The sequence below is a fragment of the Echinococcus granulosus genome (assembly GCF_000524195.1).
Source record: "Echinococcus granulosus chromosome Unknown EG_S00002, whole genome shotgun sequence".
Taxonomy (NCBI): Eukaryota; Metazoa; Platyhelminthes; class Cestoda; order Cyclophyllidea; family Taeniidae; genus Echinococcus; species Echinococcus granulosus.
Genome location: NW_020170382.1, coordinates 1,454,823 through 1,475,395, shown reverse-complemented (window position 1 = coordinate 1,475,395; position 20,573 = coordinate 1,454,823). Strand labels below are relative to the sequence as shown.

Here is a 20,573-nt window from a genome sequence, read left to right as displayed (position 1 = left end):
GTGTCCTCGACCGAACGCTGCTTGGAGCACGCCATCGCATCGAGATACGGATCTCCCCTCTCAGCGAAATGTTACAAGGATTGAGAATCAGGCAGTTCTGCGGTGTCAGACGAAAGACGATACTAGAATGATCGTAGGAAAAGGTTAACCGGTGTAAACATTTCACACCAAGCGTTTTTACCATCACGAATGATAAACAATCTGGTCATTGCTATCACACATTGTACTGCCTGAAGACAAAGAAAATTTCAAACGATCCGTCATTATTAATTAACTGATCGTATTTCTTGAACTCATTCAACGCATCCTCATTTGGACGAAATACGAAATCTGAACTTTTACCCTTAATTAGAGATTTCATCAAGTATATGCTTGCCACGATTATGCAATGAACGATGTTATACTGACAAATACAGCAATAAGTTGTACACCATTGTTTACGGCTTAGACATATTGCTTGTGCATCAGTTGAGTAATCCCACCAGTTATTAATGTGAGAAACTGGAAGGCATATGAAAATTTATCACAGTGTAATCTACATTTGTCTTGTAGTTTTTCACCGTACTAACACGAAGGAATCCGTTTGTGTATCTACAAAGGTGTACCTCCAATTAATCCGCTCATCCCTCGGACCTCAGAGAAAAATTAGGCAGATGCTTCGTTGGTAATGTATAATACGAGTTGTTTTCACCCAATTTCACCCTTCTGAACTAACGCATCATTTTTTAACCAAGGCGTCACGAATATGTGACGCGTCGGCTCAAGGGAGCAAATCAAGACATCGCGTACGTGTTATAGTCAAAGTGAAAAATGATAATCTAAGACATCTAGCTGGTGATTTGGGCACAGCTGAGTTACCACCAGACCATGTAATCCGAGAGGGGCAATTTCGGAATGATTAAACTCGTTCCTTCCAGGCAAAAAACTAAAATTAATAGATGCTCAAAATACTCATCTTCAAATTAATACAGGCACCTCTATCCAGGCATCGTGGAATGTTCTCAAGTTGTGCGTCGAGGGGGTTACGGCCTCTTAGGCAGTCTAGACTCCAATTAGTCCTATTCAAACCCATTTGATTATTATTTCGAGTGGTGCCAGGAGAGTGCCTTATCAGGATGAAGAACCAATAAAATCCGAAGCTAGTTTAAGAGGATGCTTTTGACCCATGAGGTTAAGCTGCACGTGTGCGAGGAGCGATGTAGCACGCGATGTGACGCTGTAAAAATGCAGTAGCTGACGCACGTTTTCGCCATTAAACCAGGGTCAGTAGTGCAGAGGGATCGAACACTAACCCCTACAGCAACAACTTCGCAAAAGGATACCCCGATGACACCTGCATCAACTCAAACATTATTTTTACGACCGACACGACTCTTTTCAACACGTAGACTCTAGTCAAAATTCAACGGATAACAGAGTCGACTTCCACAATCATTTCAAAGACCCGCAAGGTTAGAAGCAAAGTTAACCAAAACCGATGAAATCACTTAAGTGTTTTAAAGTCCACGCACCCACCCACGGCACAATGTGCGTTCTGCGACACCGTCAGACTGGCCAGCTAAAAGTGACTCACAGTTGCAGCGACCTGACAACTATTGGTTGTCACACCTCCTTCCCTTATGATTGGCGAAATCGAGCATCGACCTAGAACGTGCACCGACCAATCAGAGCCTCGCGTAGTTGACGAAGCTTGCACCGTGCTTTAAATATCTCCCAGCCAATGGGTGCTGCGCAAGTTGGCTGGGCAGGACAGTCGTGTGCGCGTGCGTGAAGGTGCGTTTGCGCATTTATAAATTTGCTGCTTGTCTTTGAGACTTCGCTTCCTCAAGCGCTTCCGCACGCGCCCATAGTCGGGGTATCTCTTTGTCCTCTAGCGGTCTTTCGATCACCTCAGCATAATTAACATCATATCTGTATAGTGGATTGTATCTATCTCCATCGTCGCCTCACTTCGGTATGTTTAGTCGACAGATACAATTTCGTCAGCCTTAACAAATCGTTTTTTCCTTTTTAACTTTAAAGCAACAGGGTATGTGTACGATGGTCTTGATCTACCTGTTTTTGTATTTTTAATTATGGATTAGGCGTTGAAGGATCAAAAAAATAACGGAAATAATAATATTTTTGGGCTGTGGTAGGCAATTTTCATCTGAGGCAGACTGGTGGCCAAGTAGGTAAGGTTCTATGCGGGTGCCTGTGGTGGTCATGATAAACCCCACTCCTCTCAATCCACTAATATGTATATTTTTTGAACATTTGATATTACCCATGTTCATGTGCGTTTATATGGGTGAGTGGCCCATGTAGACAGGTTTTCTTTAGAGGCAATGGAGGAGTATGATTCGGGTTGGTTTAGGGATTATTGTGGCAGCCAAGCTTAATTGATCATAACGCATCCCTTCTCTGTCTCGGAAACATCTCTACCCACCAATCAGGTGATGCTTTGCTTTTCCTACGGACCAATCATCCGCGTTCACTTTACTTTCCCGGAGTGGGGAAGAGTAGATAGTACTGGAAACCAAACGGAAGGCGAATAACTCCTTATTTCCCACTATTTGTCTACTCCTCAGGTCTCCTCAATGCACACTAACCGTTCCACTTTGGGTTCGACTCGGGCTCTCTCCCTGAGCACCGAGCACATGAACAAGGAGCCCTCATTGATTGCCATCCCCCCTCCAATGTCCAACCTTCCTTACGACCCTCCTCACCTCTCTAGATGGCAACAGGCACCTCAACGATTTCAGGGATCCAATAACTCTCGCTCCGGTAGCGCTGTCGCTCCCCGAATCGATGTCTTACAGCAACACCAGTCCACCTCCAAGTCCGTTACTCTCAACGACCAGTTTCGCGCCCTCACTCTGCACCCCAGGAACTACTGTGATCCCCACCGGACGTCCACGATTCGGCCGGGAATTATAAACGCAACCACCTATGAACTCTCAGATGATCTGCGCGCGAAGGAGGTGGACCTCATGGAACGCTGCTATGGAGGGAGACTGAGGGCTCAACGTGCTGCCCGCATAATACAGCGCAAGTATCGTGAATATCGCATGCGTGCTCAGTACGCTCAGCTGAGGTCCGATCGACGGCTGACTAACCGACTAACTAATGGATTAAACAGCTACTATCCTGAGGACCAGCGTGAAGCACAACACTTGGCCAGTATGGAAGATCTTGTAATTGATCGAGCCTATCTGGACTGGGCGAGTGAGGCTGCAGGGAGTCCGGGAGGGGGCTCTATTCCTGACCTCACAATAGAGGCAAAGGGTAGTCGATCGTCCGCTCCATCGGGGGCAACTCAGTCTCCTGAGTCCGGTGAGGTTTCATCGCACTCGTGTTCCAATCTAGTTGCGCCAAAGAGCCAACATCCACCGCAGTCTTCCAGTCCTGGAACGGGAACCGGTTCTACCTCTGGTTTTGTCTCCTCCCCAGGATCGTGCTCCTCTGGCTCTCTGCCGACCGAAAATGTTACACTGAATACACAAGTCACAAGACAGTCGTTGGAGCATCAGACTCAACAGCCTCTTGTGTACTATGTCATGGATAGGGGGGAAGAACAACGTGCCCACCAGCAAGCACAACAACTTTACGTAGCTGTCCCCGTGAGATCGGATCAGCAGTACATTAATCTGGCACCTCAACACCAGCAGCCCCAGCAACAACAACAGCAACGGTATTTGACTCAACCAGCGACAGCAACCGCAGTGCTAGTTCGTCGCTGCAGCACGGGTTCGAACTCCGTGCAGGCGCCAGTGTGGTGTACTCCCGATGGGAAGATGTATGCTCTGGCCTACGCGGATCAACCGGCAACAACTCTGGTTGTCTCACCCCCCTCCCGCCAACCAATAGTCGTGGCTCCGATTCGGAGAGAGGGCAACTGTGGAGGCTTGGGGAACTCACCGGTCCTTGTGCAGCTCCATCACCACTCCACCTCCGCCTCTGCCGGTGTTGCCTCTGCAACCAACTTGGTGCCAGTGAGTCCGAGAACTCCTGTCACTAGCGCAGCAGTTGCAGACAGGTGCCGAAAACGGCTCTACCGAGTGTGCTTGAACTATTTTAACAAGTGGGCATTCTTCAACCTTTATTTTATATTTGTAGAGGAAGATTGAGGGTTTGACTTTTTACTCCTCTTCTAGGTCTCCGGTAAAGGGAATGGACATGTTAATTAGGTTCCGGTTCCTTGAGGCCTCTCCGCGACAGATAGCACGGTTTTTGCACATCCGCAGGGGACTGGCTCGTACTGCGATTGGGGAGTACCTGGGTGAAATGAAACACGATCTATGTGTCGCTACGGCTCGGTAAGTGTGTATTTAACTCTGTGGTTGCCTGGATCACGCACGGGTGCATTTTTTATCAAAGGCCAAGGGTGCTGTGTGAATGCTGTGTGTCATTTGGCATGGAGGTAAACAAACGTGTTAAAGAAGTCATGCGAACCTATTTGTGTACAAGGTAGTGTAGTTTCAAACTTCTGTTAAGTTGAGAATTTCCTGTACGTTCGCTCCCAGCGTCACATGTATGCCACCTCGATTTTCTCATCTGAGCTACTACGCCACCCATGCGACGTATATCGGGAGAAGAAAAATGAAAGCAAATGGTGACATTATTAGGCCGTAGCATCTGGGCTATGGTAGTTAGCTTCCGTTGGTGACCCCGATAGTGAATGTGGATTTCTTGATAGTTTAACAGTTTTAGTTTTAATTTTTCTCACGAAATTACGAAACTAAACACCTGGCATGCCTTTTGGAGGTAATGTTGCGTCCTCATTTGCATATGGCAGGAATGGTTGTTGCATCAAGTAGGTCTACAATAAAATTTTAAGGTCATGTTTACTCTAATTTCTTCTATTCAGAAATTGGCCTCCTACCTGTAGGCGTGACCTCTCGCACGCACACTTGGAGTCGTCTACTGAAGGAAATAGTCACCACCACTGTGTTGAGTCAGCGGAATGACTGGGTTCTTTTAGCTGTAGGCATAAATCACGCTTTGTCACTTTGTGTATGGGCTGTCGTAATCACACTCATTAACACTGGACAACTTTGGTGTACATGGTCCAAGTACCTGAATCGACGACATTCTTGGGAATACATTTTGTTCAATTCTTGTCGAGTATCTTTTGAATGGAACCGGTAACCACCAGACTGGAATTGTAGATAGAGGATAAGATAAAAGGAAGCCGGCGCACTGTTAGACTATGCATGTGTAATCACGCCATAAGATTCGAGTCCATTCGAGACGATTTCGAGTGTCTGCTACGCTGGTAGACCATGTAGTGTGTTTACGTTACTGGCGCTACAAGAGTCTACATTCAGCGCTCGCCGAGTGTGACCTCGTATTCATGCATATGGGACCTGCGAGTTTATCAGCGGTGGTGGTGATGGTAGTAAACACAGCTTAATACGATCTCTGTCTCCTAAATTTAGTCAATTTATCAGACAAGTGGACTTTCGGGAGAAGGAGATTGACGAGGCGTTGAGGCTCATGATGTCACTGTTCCGCACTCCCGTAAGTGTTCGTCCTTTTTGTCGTCCATTTGTCTGTCTATCTATCCATTCACCAGTTCGCTTACTCACCTACTGATGTCTATTGCAGGGAGAGTCGCAGAAGATAGTGCATCTCATGACGGCCTTTCAGTTGGCCTACGTCGAGCAGAACTCGGCGCGTGTGAAGGCGCAATTCCGCAACCCCGAGTCAGTGATGATCCTCGCCTACGCCATCATCATGCTTCACACTGACATGTACAGCCCCAATGTGCGACCCGGCTCAAAAATGACCCGGGAGGACTTTGTCAATAACCTCCGTGGCATTGACGATGGTACGCTATCATCCTCCTCCCCTCTCTAGAGCCCATGCTCAGTCCTCAATTTTCTTCAAAAATGAGTTAACTTGGACTAAAGTTAAGCACAAATTCGATGAACACCCTCCTCTTCTGGGGATGTAGTTGACTCCGGCAAGCTGCTTTGAAGCCTTTAGGCCGTTTTGGTTATGTTGAATGGGGTGTTTTTCACACCTTAAAAGAGGTAATTGCATATCTGGAAGAAGTGGTAGATAACGTGAGTACGACAAGTTTCCAAGTTGAACTCCCGCACTTTGGATGGCGATATTACCTATGGCATGCGTGTTCGAATGAACCGAATCTTAAGCCTCTTTGGTCGATCTCGATTGCTCAATTGAAAGCTTCCATCCTTGATCACTTTGTTCAATTAGGTGATTGCAGTGAAAATCCAGGCACTGTAGGAGATTAACTCGATCGCATTAAAGTGAAATGTAAGAAATATATCATAATCTCTTAGGCCTAGCGCTGTATTGCAACAAGTTGCCTACCTTTTCTGCGAATCATGCCAAACGAACCCCGGAGGAGATTCGTTTCTCTTCACATTCCTATGGCTAGGCTTTATGCGTCAAAATCCCAATTACTTCGAAAGTGCGTGAAATTACGGGGGTTCGTGATTGGATTATTATTGAATAAAAACATTTTACTAGTGTTAAGTGAATGTTTTATAATAGGAGTCAGTTGACAGGGTGTATTTTTTAAATCACACAGCAAGGCAAGCCTCTTCTGTCCTTAGCGTGTTTTAAATGGTACAGAAAAATTGAAATTTTGTGGTCTTTTAAAAAGGCTTAAAATTTCTATTATTTTTGACTGATTCTAGTGGCAGACTTGGCTTTCTTTTTGTATGAGAAAGACCCCTTTTATTAAAATCTGTTGATTTTCGCCAGTGGAATTATTTTTGACCTGCCAACTCTGTTCTACACCCTGAGCCCAAGGAAGAATGCACCAATATCTGCTTGCTCTTGACGCAACAGAAGTGACATTTGGCCGTCGCTCTCGGTGAAACAAATCTCACACAGTAGTGACAAACAAATTCCCATTTTTTTTCGCCCATGTGGGAAACTCGGTCATTTAGCCCTCTCCAATAGTTGAACCGGAGTCGGATTAATTATCTCTGGGAAAAGGAATGGGAAAGTCATATCATTCTTCAAGTAGCGGTGGAATGTTCTTTTTTTAGCAAAATTGGTCAAATTTTCCGATTTCAAATTGGGGCTTTTTTAGACCAATATTTTTCTCTGGTAGATACGGCATTTAGTAGTCGAACGAATGTTGTCGAATATCTGCGGCCACTGTTTCCTTGAACTCGTTCACCTCAGCTGCCAATGATCTGATCCTCATTTCAAGCCTCCCGCGTAGATGATGCAAGTGAAATTCTCCTATCAACTGTGCATGCATCAGCAAATGCACCTGTTGTGGACCATGTCATAACGTTTTCTAGCTTGTTCGCTTCGATTCAGTTCCACTACGACGTTCGCACTTGAAAATGGTAGGAATGTCCGTTGCTTGTGGAAGAGTGAACATCTCATGCCTAATGGTCCAATGACTTGCGGAGTTTACCATTGAGGAATCAAATTTACAGCTTAATAGCATCTTTATTAGTGAGCTCAGTGCACTCCCTCAAAGTTACAAGGACTTACGATCGACACTCGAACTTGGAAACCCTTCCTGGTTGTCCATGCCGACCCCAGCACGGAAGTTAGGTCTTTTTGTCCTTTTATCACTTGAAAATGTAAAAGATGTCGCTGTGTGTCTCACGGCTCGATAAATTGTAATCACAGTAAGGATGTCTATCCCTCATGGGACCAACGCTCTTCTTTTTAACCAGCCGGATGGCTCTCCACGATCCGCTAACAGTAGTCTTGCCACCTACCTGATTGTCTTCGATTGTGATTTGATTCACTGTTTTAGCGACTTTCACTTGTAGCTTCCTTTATGAATCACCGCAGATTCGGTAATCGTCGGCAGATGTCTGCATTTCATAACGTTCTGACGTGATATTCATTTAAGGGAATCGGCATTGCTCCCAATGCACCCCTGAAGGTGTTGTATGGCTTACCCGTATTGAAGCAGTTTCGTGATCATGTCAAAGAATTGGAAGATGCCTGTGAAAAGTAGATTGTGGGAGGCTGACAAATACCAGCATAGTAACGTGCAGCATTAAAATAAATATCGTTTCTCCAATTCTTCTCTTTTATGAGAGATGTCATTAATCCGATCGTGATGGTGCCCGTGCAGGAATGAGCTGTTAACTCGTACTTGCTTTTGTTGTCATTATATTTCTGGCTCATGCGTTTTCGACGTGTGAGCCACGAACCCACATTCCAATGGCCAATTCTAAATTCATTTCTCCTCAAAACTTTCATTACGATCTTCCCTCCTTCCCCACCCATTTTCTCCAGTAAATACCAACTTAGGCACTGGCAGGATGACGACTGGGGCGGTGTAATTGAAATCCAGTTGAGATTTAACGACGCTTGTGACCCAGACGCCATGGTTACCAGTGCGGGAGACGGGGCATGTAAATTAGTCATGCACCTACCACACTGGCCTACCAACCACCGCCACCCAGACAGGCGAGCCGGCGAAGCTGACAACTGACCGATATTTGTTGCAGTGGCCTTTGAATTACCCTGCTTTTAATACTTGGGACTTGGACAATTCTCCACTTGCAGCTGAAAATGCGCCACATTCCCACACAGACGGAGTGCCCATAGCCATTCAACTTTTGGTGACTTGAAAAATGTCACAAATACCGATTTGCGGTGATTAATGCCTCCAGACATTAAGCAATTTATGAGCGGTGGGGTCAAAACAGCTGTCTCGTTGTGCGCCTTCTACTGCGTTTAAAGCTGCCGGAAATACCAGAGGTGGGGCCTTAAATGCTTTCTGCTGCCTTAGAAGAGCCTAATTCCACTATCAAAGATGCCTGGACGAATTTTATTAGCTCATATTTAGTGAAATGTCGCCAATGAGGGGGTCTTTTTGTTATAATTTTATTTATTTTTGTCGATACTATTTTGCCATCACAGGAGAAGAATTTTGATAAGTACATTATCCAAGTCGCAAATGCTACCTTTTGGAGAAAATTATCCTTTTTTTCATAAAATTCTTTGAAACTTATGGGAAATATATGATGTCTGATGTGGGAAAGCATTGCTATCTCAACAGTGATTGCAATTGAAAACTCGCTTGAATGCGTGTTTACTATTATCCCCGATTCTTCTCTCACTCTTCACTATACGAGGCGTACAAAATTAGCGATTTTTGTGAAAGAGTTGATATTGGTACTAAATTATTTTCTTTTATGGCTACAGAGACGCATATAGGGAAGGGGAGAGAATTCTTCCCATATTTGCATAAATTATTCCCAAAGTGCGGGCGTAGTTTTAGGTTGCTTTACAACTTGAGGGAGAGTGGCGTGGGTAAAGGCAATAGTTATATCTAGCAAGGATGAGTCTGTTTTCTGCTGCCGGGCGTCCAATAGCTTCCTCAAATTGCATTTCGCTGGCTTTTTGAAAATAGTTGAATATTGACTTCAATAATTTAAACGACCTTTGATTCACAGTTAGTTGTCTATATTCCATCGTTTGACCAATCCAGTACGGACGATCAAGAGTCAAGAGGCTTAATCCACGGCGCAGGGTGTACCTCCGCTGGACTAACAAGCTTTATTCTGAAATGTGGTTTGATCATTGTAACTGAGCTAAGCTGAAACCGAGATGGATAACAAGGTGAAAGCTGTAACTGTAACCTATCAAATGATCTACACAGTTTTACACTACAAGTTCAACAACAGTAGTCTGTTTGAAAAATAATTGGATAAACGGGATTAATGGATTTCTCACCAAATAAGCGAATAACATAGAGGCTATGGCCTCGAAACTCCTTATTCTCATGCCAAAGGAGTGTTGCACTATACCACATTGTATTGTTATGTGCATGCATAAACTTTAGTTAGACCAAACTTTGGTCCAAGTTCGTGTATCGTATGAGGCCTATTCAAGCCAGAGTGTTTTTTTTTTCACTGACTAAAAGTAAATCGTACTGTGGAGGGGATGCAAATGACGATTTCGTTCTGCTACTTAGAGCTGACGCACAAGTTATAGCCCTGTTCAGACGCCTGATTAAGATGGTATCCAGACTGCAGTCACAGTGTTTACACGCAGAACAACAAGTGGTGATATTTGAACTTTCTTGTGGATAGAAGTGTAGAACTTGCGGAACACTTAAAGTACTGTGCGATGCGGTGATGTTTTAAGGTCACAGTAAGACGCTTGAATGTGGCAAACTTTTCGAAGACGGCCGTACGTTTGTATGCTAGTGAAGATCTCGGTTTCGGTGGTTTCCGGTCCATAGCAGTCATTCCTGTGAATAATCGGTCGTTGCGAAATTGCACAGGAGATGGATCTTTTGTGAGTGGTGAACGCACTCACTTACGAATGTCTGGAATTTTGCAACGTCAGCGAAAGTTGAGTGCAGCTACGACTTTTCGAAGTACGCCATCCTAGGACAGTTCAGCAGTGCTGAAAAATCTTTCTGTTCTGATGCTTTCCAGATAGAACGCTGGAGTGTGTAAATAATAACGCAGTTCTTTCATAGATTTAGAAGTCTCGATTTTGGATGGGTGGATGGCAGCTAATGGAGTCGTTTTTGTTGTTTAACTGGCAGGCGAGGACCTGGATAGGAACCTGTTGCTGGCCATATTCGATCGAATGCAGGCGGGCGAGATGCTGGTGGCACCGGACCACACGGATCAGGTGCGTCGTGTTCACCGCCTCCTCACTGGACCCCTGCGACCTACTAATCTTGTCCTGCCCCAGCGCCGTCTGGTCTGCTACTGCCGTCTCTATGAGGTACCCCTCTTCCTCCTCCCTCTCTAACACTTAAAAGCATATCTAGTCGTCAGTCGAATAAATCATCCTGTGAACATTTTCCACGATTTAGAGCGAGTTAGTTCTAGATTTACGGCACCCATTAATTTGACGGACTTCGAATTTGCGAACAGCGGTGGTAAAACCATCGCATTAATTCGGACAAATTCCTGCTGCAAATTAACTACTTCACTCGAATAATTCGTACGCATATTTCCTCTCCGACTTCCCACCTTTTAATGCGTGTATGCAGTAAGTCCATTCCCCTAATATCCGCCAGAGTGGCTGATTTCACAAGTAATTTCAACGTGTTTGCTTTCTTGTTGAAATCTCAATTCAGCAATAGAAAAATTCCATCTTGCTATATTTCGTAGAGGCGGTGTGTATTTATGCCCCTTTGTATCCGTTATTTCAAATGCATCTCAGTAATGCAATCTGGAGTTGATCAAACGGCCTCAGGTTTTGTTTCTACCTCCTCGATTGACCGCATGCAAGGCTCTTGGAAGCCGGGTCACCACCCAGCTCGACATCGCTTTTTACCTCTAGATAAAGGTTCATTGACTATTTTTTCTGTTATTGTATAGGGTATCCCTGGTTTGTGTTTGAGCACAAATTAGGCCGCAGAAAGTCGACAAGTGAGCAACGCCTAAACATATTCAGGGCACGATTTTTCGGTCTGTGATTTTGATGTATTTAAGGTCATTAATACTTCATTAAATTTAGGATTTCTGTCTAAAATGATAGTTGTACTAAGACGGAAATACTGTTACAGTTGAGAAAAGATGTAGAAAACTGACTGGAGGCAATTCATTTCATTATTTGATTAGTTGCCTTACGTGATTTCGAGGCAATCTTCCGGTGTATGGACAGATTGAAGTGCTCCATGACTGGAGAGGACAATTCAATTGACATTTGCCTCAGTGCTGTTGTGCGTTCGAAACCCACCTTTTTTGGGACTTGGTTATGATAGACTGGTCTGTAGGAAAGTGGCACACAATTTGCACTGGGTGCGATCTGGACTTTCGAAGTAGATGAATGCAATGATAAATTTAATCCAGCATCGTCCAATTCAATTTAGCTGAAATCCCTGTTTAAAAAATATTAGGGGATATAGCATAGAATTCGTCTTACAAGTAACGTCGCATCTTTTGGTTTGAAGTCAAACTGCTAGATACCTGGAATCGAAGTGCGGAAGCATTTAAAAAGAGAATTTTATACAGTTCTATTTATTTTTTCTCCTACTTTATTAAAAGCATTTTTACACATAAAAGCATATTTCTCTTCAAGATCAAAAAAGTGACAATTTTGATAAAATGGAGGGTATGTAGCACCTAGAGTCTTTCCTGAAGTCGTAAGAAATCTGAGCAGTATGTATTACTGACGTACAGAAGGACTGAGAGGCTACTGACATGAGCAAGAGGCCATGTCGCTGAGTGAAAGTACAATCTGGAGGGACCTAAGTACCCGCGCAGTCGAATGCAGAATTAAACAAACTAGTAATACATCGCATAGCCCGTCTTTCTTTTGAGCGTCGTCTCCGGCGCTCTCCTCAATCAGCCTTCCGCATCGGTCGTCCCAATGTAGTCGGTGTTTTTCAAAAAAAAACCTCCACGAACCAGTTGCACCAGTCATCGAATTTGTGTGCAACTGAGAAAATATTTAATCCCAACGTCACTGATGCAATTTGGCAATTCCACCGACTCCTGAGTTTTTTCCTGTTTGGAAATGTGTTGGGAAAGGGGAAATGTGCTGGTCATCACGCAAATCCATCGCTAGTCGTAACAACACTGGTCTAAGAGAGGAGTCATTTAGTAAGGGACGGGATTTCGGATGCTTTCGTGGGAACAAGGCTTTGCGTCTGTTCCTTCTTGCCACTTTGTTCGCCCCTCAGTGATGCCAGCCGCATCTGCCCCTCCGGGTTCTATCCAGCTAGCAGAGAGGTGGAGGAGGTATTGCTTGTTCATCTAGTTGACTTCTTTACATAGGTATCACAGACAGCTCAGCAATGAACTTTCCCAAATGGTTTAGGGCTAGTATCTCCCCATTTACTAATAGCATTCTCATAGAATGTGGGACTGAGGCAGTTGCCGAAGGTGGACGTCATTCTTCAAACCTTCTGTTAGGGTCGTCACAGATTCTCCCATCAGGGGCAGATGCCCCTCTTCTGTCACGTTCAGGTTTAGCATTCAGTAAAAGGAATGAGGATATTTGTCCTTTAGGGTAGGGTTCGCTCTCGGCTGCCACCAATTTATCTCCCCGAGTCTTTTCTGAAGACGAGGACGATTGTCGAGTGTGATGGAGAATGTAATACTGATATACTAAAGGACCGAGAAGCTACCGGTATGGCCCGGGGGCCATGCAACTGACCAAACGTCCAATCCGCGGAGACTTCAGTGCCTACGTAATCACAGAGTTAAATATGCTATCTACTCATTGCAGTTGGCTTTCATTTGGACTTCTTCAACAATGTTTGAATTATTGGGGGGATAAATCAATGCACAAAACCGTAACAAAGGAATGCCGATTCTTGGGGGTGTGAGTGGTTCCCGACTATGGTCGTTCTTTGTTTTTTTGGCCAAATTCAGTTTTTTTATGGCCCCACAAAGTGGCTCACTTGCACTTCGGTGTTGACGCTTCTACTAGGACTTTGTAAGTAGAATTTTCTCTTCACCAGGTCCCAGACAAGACAAAACGCGATCGGAGTGGGCCACACCAACGGGACGTGTTCCTTTTTAACGACCTCCTTCTAGTGACAAAGGCTATTCGCAAGCGTCGAAAGGAGTCCTCCTCATCCACCTCTTCCACTGCCACCTATCAGGTGCGCGCGTGTATCACTCTGCTGGGAATCCGAGTTACCACCTTTGAGACAACGCACTACGAGAATGGCTTCTCGCTTTACCATGTGGATCAATCTAGTGCTGCTCTAAACAGTGAAGGTGACGAGAAGAAGAAAAGCTCGGCGTCGTCGTCGTCATCGACATCAGCGAAGCGTGCTAGTAGTCTGAAGAGTACTAGTGAACCGTCTCGTGGTAATCCGGTGATCAGTTTCAATGCTAAAACACAATCAGATAAACTGCGGCTTCTGGAGGACATTCAGGTTGGCTGATGCCTTATCTCTCTTTCTCGCATGTGGAAAACAAGTGTTTTTAGCTGGGATGGATAGTCCCTCTTGCAAGTAAATCAGTATGAGAGGCCGCGCTTCCCATATTAGTACGGATAATATAAATCCTAGTTGCGGAAGATTTCTCTAAAAAGTCAATAGTTTGCTTTTGTGTCTTAGGATAGAATATTTGTGCGTTATTAAGTTGCATTTTGATCCAAGTAACTAGTGGCTTCTTTGTACTGTTCAGGTGGAATTGCATTCTTATCCATTACTTTCCCTTTGCTTAAGGGATGTTTTCGAAATAGACAGTTTTCAAGACTGAGGCAGAAGCAGTAGATGGGGCTTGGTCCGTTTTGCCTAGAGGCGAAATGTTGTATGGAAGTAGAATCGACAGGGTTGCGTCCCGTTGAAAAAGGGCGATGGGTTGTAATGCTGATTAATTCGACGAATGAACTATTCGAAGAAGCTTCATGCAGCCATTTTCCTGTGGACACCGCACGTAATTATTTGCCTATCTTGTGCTTTCCACAAATTTTTGAGATAAATTATCAAGTGAACAGAAGATGAATACAAGTCCCAGCTATGTTCGTTGAAATTGTTTGCACTGTCATGGATTGTTTCGCCAGTTGCATTTGTCTGAGTTGATGGAATTTCTCCAGAACGCAAGAACGCGACAAATGAATCTGGAACCAGTCACGTTGTTAGCATAGGAAGGGGATGGCAGACCAAAAGCATGGATAACATGCCCATAACCGTGCTCTCGGCGAGTTAACCGGGTCGCAGGAGATTGCGAAACCCGTGTCGTTTAATGCACAGCAAAAAGGTAAAAGATAGTATTATTCTACTACATTGGCGCAGCAAATATTCAAAGCAGGAGAGGTAGTGAAATCACAAACATGAAGTAAATTAATTGTTATAACTATCACTTCACAGGAATGCATAACCGAAACGCTAGAAATGGACCGAATTCGGCTAGATGACGTGCTCTGCAAGCAAGCCCCTATCGCAAAACCTTTGGACGCCGTCGCCGCGATCACCTATGGTCTTCCGCAGGGGACAGTGGCGGTGGCGCCGATGCCTCACTCCCGCCACACGAGAGGCGGCTGCTACCCGTCCCATTTGAGCCCCGACACCACCTCTCTGGGTTTACTCGCCTCCGCTCGCAGTGCCGGTGTCTGTGCACCCGGATACCGCAGCCACCAGCACCAGCAGAATCACCACGCGCCTGCCTTGCAGCGGCCAAGGGCCTATGTCTATCGCTCGCACGAGCAGTCTCACTAGTGTATGGATGTACATACCCGCGCATGGGACTATCTCTGTCAATTGTCGCTCGCCGACTCTGTGATACTTCGAAGGGACTCGACTCTTTCCATCCTTCTCTTTGACACTATTGACTACCTATATACCCGGCTAATGTTGTGTAGGAAACTAAATCATTTGCATCCTCTCGATCACTCTTCTACTCCTCTTTTTGCTATTGAGAGGAAAGTTCAAGCTCACTTATGTTATCGAATTGACTCCCCTACATACTTGCATGTAGAGTGACAATAGCAGGTGAGCGTTTGCCACGAGCAACTGTGGAACATAATGAGGGGATAGAAGACGCCAACTAGCAGCTTGTGAGCACGGGTACGGTACACCTAGGTATCGCACGATTTCCGATGGCCTTCTGAGGCGCGCCATGTCGGTTCACGTGTGCCTTCCTTCTTTACCAGGCTAGTAGAGCTGGATCGGGGGTGATAGTATGTGTGCATATTTGTTTATGGTAGAGTTTATGGTATTGACCTCTGGAGGTCACTTAGCGTCCAGGAAGGTTCAGTTCAGTCGAAAGAAGACGTTAGTACATAACTCCAAGTACTAGTCTATCGCCTTCATGTTCCTTGAAGTACCCTACTTTGCCCAAAATTTGATGACTTCGTGGCACCTTGCATCACTCTGGAGGTCTCCACACGGACCAAGATCGTAAACGCAAACCTTAAAGGCTAAGAAGTCTCCGTAGTTTGACATTCCAAAGAATGCCCCTTCCATTACCTTGCGCAGCACTAGGAAGGCTAGCGTTGCTTGGTATACCCCAGATTCGGGCGGTATCAAATAGCACTGATCGGCCCCAACTGAGGGATTTCAGACGTGCTTCAACGGATCTATTCAGTCGTATTTTTGAAAAGAGGAAAGGCTTTCATATCATCAGCTCCATAAACATCATGCCAGTGACATTTAAAAAACTGATAACCGGAACTACCGACGGAACCGTACAAAGTCCCTCTGATTTGGCAGACGCGGCCTCGATTAATAATGGTCTAAGCAAAATAAATGACCCTAATTTCAGAAGTTGACTTCTTCCGCAAAATCCTAACAAAAGTCTCCAAAAATAGTTTTGATTTGGGAAAAGTCAGCTCCGCAGTTCTAATTTCTCGCATTTTATTTTGCTATTATACTCCTAGTTGTTCTTGATGGTGCGATTTTTGAGGACTAGTAAAAAAATTAAAAGATGGCTTTAGGCCCAAATTTACATTCCGTCTTGATGTCAGGCCATTACAAAAGAACTTACCGGTGTTGTCGGCATCCATTTCCCAATTACATGGTTCAGCTACAATACTTTCATCAGAAGATCAACATAAATGCAAAAGAGGTGAACCCAGAACATCCCTTATTTAGCAAGCGTTTGGCTTTCAATTATGGCACTTTATACCATCTCCAAAGGTCTACTAAGGTGTGCTGCTGTTGTTAGATAACCTTGCTACCAGGATAATCAAAGACCCCCCTGACGTTAAATGTAAATAGATGGAATTTTACTCAACAAAGAACACAAACTTGGTAGACGACAAAATAACAAAGGAGACGCGAAGTCATATGCACGTACAGACAATGGGTAATCTGACTATTTTGTCAGTTCACAGATACGGTATTTATTAATCTCAAGGGTGGTTATTCTGGTGGTATGACAAGCGCATCTCCACCCCACCATAAATGGTTCACAAATCAAACGCGAAGATTAGCGAGTACATCTGCGTGGGCTGCGACGCACTATCACGTGGTCTGATTCCATAGGCAAGGTGTAATTTTGACCTTTTTTTTCAAATACATAAGTAAGTCGACCATGTAAAGTTTGGAGGCGAAAGGAATGTACTGATTCGTACGATATGAAAGGAATGCTTTCAAGCCACGAGGAAACAGTCCGAGGGAATTAAGCATAATTTTCATCACTTTTCTTGGGGAAGCAATCAGCTAAATGAGGAGAAAAGTTGCATAAATTCACTAAAACGTGAAGTGACAAAGGTACAACGCATACACTAGAAACTCATCCACCTAGGCTCGATTTTCTGCCTGAAAAGTGCTCCCTTGAATCCATCGCCAAAAGCCCAAATGGATCAGTCTGTCGTGTTGTTGCATTTATAAAACAGTAACATTGATTCATTTCTACCAGGCATTTAAAGGTTCATTTTAGTTTAAGTATATGTCTATACTAGTGCCATGGTGATTTACACCCATGACTGACATGTGATGGTCGCCGCAATCGCCACTTTGGTAGCTTCTTTCTCAACCCTCGAGACGGGGCGAGATTGATTTGTCTTGGAGAGTCTTGATGAATACAAAAGGTAATTTTCAATGAAGTAACCCGCATTCCAGACCTCAAAGAGTATCCAAGGTATAACCAATCAACTGAAGTGGTTCGGGGGCGGATTTGCGTGAAATTAACATCATGCGTTGTAGTGCATGACAGTCAAAAAAAGCTCTCAAATGCAGATATTGTCAAACCATTAGCATTTACCACGTGCGGCATTAAACAAACTCGTGGAAATGGGAACCCAAAAGCATGATGTGCTGCCTGATTGCAAAGCCGACGATTGAGTACTAACACGTGAAACGCTTTCAAATGAAACGGTTTCAGCATAAAACGCACTTTACTAAAAACAGTTTGTAAGCCTAAATACTAGTGTTGCACCCCCAGACTTCCCTGGTGCCGAAAGAAGACATAAAACTCGAGTAGAATATGTATTTCCAACGTACAGAGGGGCTTGGGGGCTACCAGCATTGCTCGCAGGTCAGGTCGCCCGGCGGAGGTACAATGGCACATCTCCTAAGTGGCTCAGTACCAAACCCGAGAGCTAAATAAAAATTAACGTATTACAGTGGTACCGTCATTCTTACTTTAAAGATTAGACGTCAAGCCAGCAAGATGACGCTTGTTTGAGAGAATTCGGGTTGAGTTTGTACTTTTTTGCCGTAAAAGGGTAGCAGATCGAATCCGAGTAGTTTGAACCGACTTGACAGTGAAATAGGCACAGAATTTTTGCAATTGATTGATGTCGACAATATGTTATCCTCTTTCCCACCGCATTAGAATAAATAAATCCCTCCAGTTCTGCTAAATTCGGTGCAGCAACATCTAATCGGGTGATGTCGCGCGATCGACGGTTCAACTGTGAGCCCATCAATCACTGCAAAACATGGTATTGGGCTCTCATGATATAAGAATGAGTGGTAGAGGTGGCACTTGTCACCACCTTACCTATTCATAAGCCGAACGCTCCCTTAGAGACAGTTATGGTCTCTCTACTTCAAATATTGCTAATTTCGGCTATTGCGGTCTCCATTACCGCTGTACTGATCATGCCAGGTAGAGAAAAATCTCGACTAATGAAACGGGAACTGCACCTCAACAGGGATAGTCTCACATACTTGCTGTAGTGTCGGATAATAATACAGGAGAAATGGTCGCTAGCATGAGGACGATAGAGAAAAAGACGCGGTCAAGAGTTTGTTATTCTGATATAAATAGCCAAACTAGAAATGATGAATTTACAATAAATTTAAGCAGCAAAACCGAACTACCAGACGACAATATTGCAGCAAAAAACTCCTAAAAGCAGTAGAACTGTCGACCTGCCTAAATCACAACCCCGATATTCATGCTTTGCTGAAGATCGAAACCTTCAAAAAAGCCCACGCACTCGAGCTACTCAAACTGCCCCTTGTCATGTTACACCTGACGCATGACAATCACTCACGGAAATGTTGGAGACTAACCAGGAAAACAGGTGTAACTTGGGAGAGCACTAAAAATGTACTGCCACGCCAGGCGGATATTTACCAGGCAAACAGACACATTCAACCGCTGAGTAAATCAATCGGCAGACACTTTGAGTCACCGCGATCGTAAGACAAGAGAAACTACGAATCTTGGCCTGAATCTTTCACGGAACAGAACAGGTGGTTTTTATTAGTGGTAGATAAACTGGTAGAACAAGGCCCACACAGATTTTCCACGCTCTTAAAATGTACAAATATTAATAAAACCCAATTTGAAAGAGTGAGAAAAGAGAAAAAAGGTCGTTTTCTTAAGAAAAATGATCTGCTGGATAACCATTGAAATATGTTGGTCAGAGGGGAGCAGATTGGGGAAGCATAAACGTGCAGGTACGCGAGTGTGCGGGTGCGACAGAGATTCTAATTTACAAGAAAAACGATGGTGGTGACGGAACAAGGGCTAGCGCTTGAGGTTACGCAGACGTGCCTCCAGTTCGTCTGTTTCCGCAGAAGCAGTGGGGTCGGCACCAGCAGGAACAGGCATCGCTTCGCCCCGATTGCCTGCCCCCTCCGCACCTCCGATGGTACCTGCCATCGTGGGCAGACCGTGAAGCCCATCCGACAGCTCAATGCCCAACTCGTCCAATACCTAAGATAATGCAAACCTAAACGTTACTTAGGTCATCTATTAGGCACCATCCTAAAAACCCATCTCACCAATCTTAAGGAAGCCAGAATCCATGTCTAGAGTTACTCACATCCCATTATTATGCAAGGTGGAATATCTAACAATAGAGATCCAAAGAGACATTGAGTGTTTGGAGGAAGAGAACTGGTGTTTGAACTGTCTCAATAACCTACTGTAGGGTATTTATAAGTGGATTTACTAATATCACAACAATACGCAGAATATACTTATGCCAATAACTTAAGCAACACTTCATTACTCTTACAGTCCTATAGAAAATATGCACTGAGCAGGAAATCAGGATCCCAAGCCCCTCATCGTAAGTAACAGGAAATTATCGCACAAACGACAAAACAAAGGCAAACTGGGAACAATACTAAAGATTATGCCTAGAAAACAAAACATACTTGTTTAATAACGAGGAGCATAATTTTGATGAAATGCTACGAAACTTACGTGTCTACTCGTGGAAAATTTTACCAATTTGCTACTACTTAAATAGCTAGTACCAAGATACAAAGTACAAACAAAAGAATGGTAATAGAACAACAATTTTACCTGTTGAACGACAGCCTCAGTAGCTTCGTCATCACCCTCTTGGTCGAAAACATCGTCCATAACGTCAGAGATCATTTCCTGTTTCATCTCCATTCTTGAAGACTCCTTCTCAAACTCGCGAAGAGTCTTTTGCAATGCAGGCAGCTTCATTTGTCTATTCATTTGAACTAGCGTACGCGTGACCAGTTTCATCGAGTCTGACATTTGAGCAGTTGACTTCAGTGTCTGCATATTCAACGAAATAGCCTGAATGCTCGCTCTCATCTTAACGAGTTTGGTGATGTACGCTCGAATCCGGACCAAATCTTTTGCCATAATTTTTACAGTCTCCATTTGGTTCTGTTTAGCCATCCTACGGATATCATTTGTAATTTTAACTTGTTCATTTTCAAGACGCTGTTTTTCGCGATCCAGTTCCCTCATGGTTCGTTGGAGAGCCCGATTGTTTTCTCTCAGTTGTTCTTGAGGAGTTTTCCTTTTACCAAACACATTCAT

General features: G+C 44.3%; 2 protein-coding genes across 2 annotated transcripts; one reads left to right on the top strand and one right to left on the bottom strand. All coding sequences in view use genetic code 11, as the record gives it.

The window, feature by feature from the left end:
- Positions 1–1,525: 1,525 nt before the first annotated feature.
- EGR_00525 (IQ motif and SEC7 domain-containing protein) lies at positions 1,526–15,085 on the top strand (the record flags this gene model as incomplete). Its single annotated transcript, XM_024489774.1, has 8 exons — positions 1,526–1,564; positions 2,571–4,063; positions 4,137–4,298; positions 5,421–5,502; positions 5,590–5,812; positions 10,499–10,683; positions 13,376–13,798; positions 14,738–15,085. 8 exons carry the CDS (start codon positions 1,526–1,528, stop codon positions 15,083–15,085), a joined length of 2,955 nt encoding a protein of 984 aa, XP_024355771.1.
- Positions 15,086–19,292: 4,207 nt separating this feature from the next.
- On the bottom strand, positions 19,293–20,573 carry EGR_00524 (Charged multivesicular body protein; the record flags this gene model as incomplete). Its single annotated transcript, XM_024489773.1, has 2 exons — positions 19,293–19,481; positions 20,079–20,573. The coding sequence occupies 2 exons, from the start codon at positions 20,571–20,573 to the stop codon at positions 19,293–19,295; spliced, it is 684 nt and encodes a 227-aa protein (XP_024355770.1).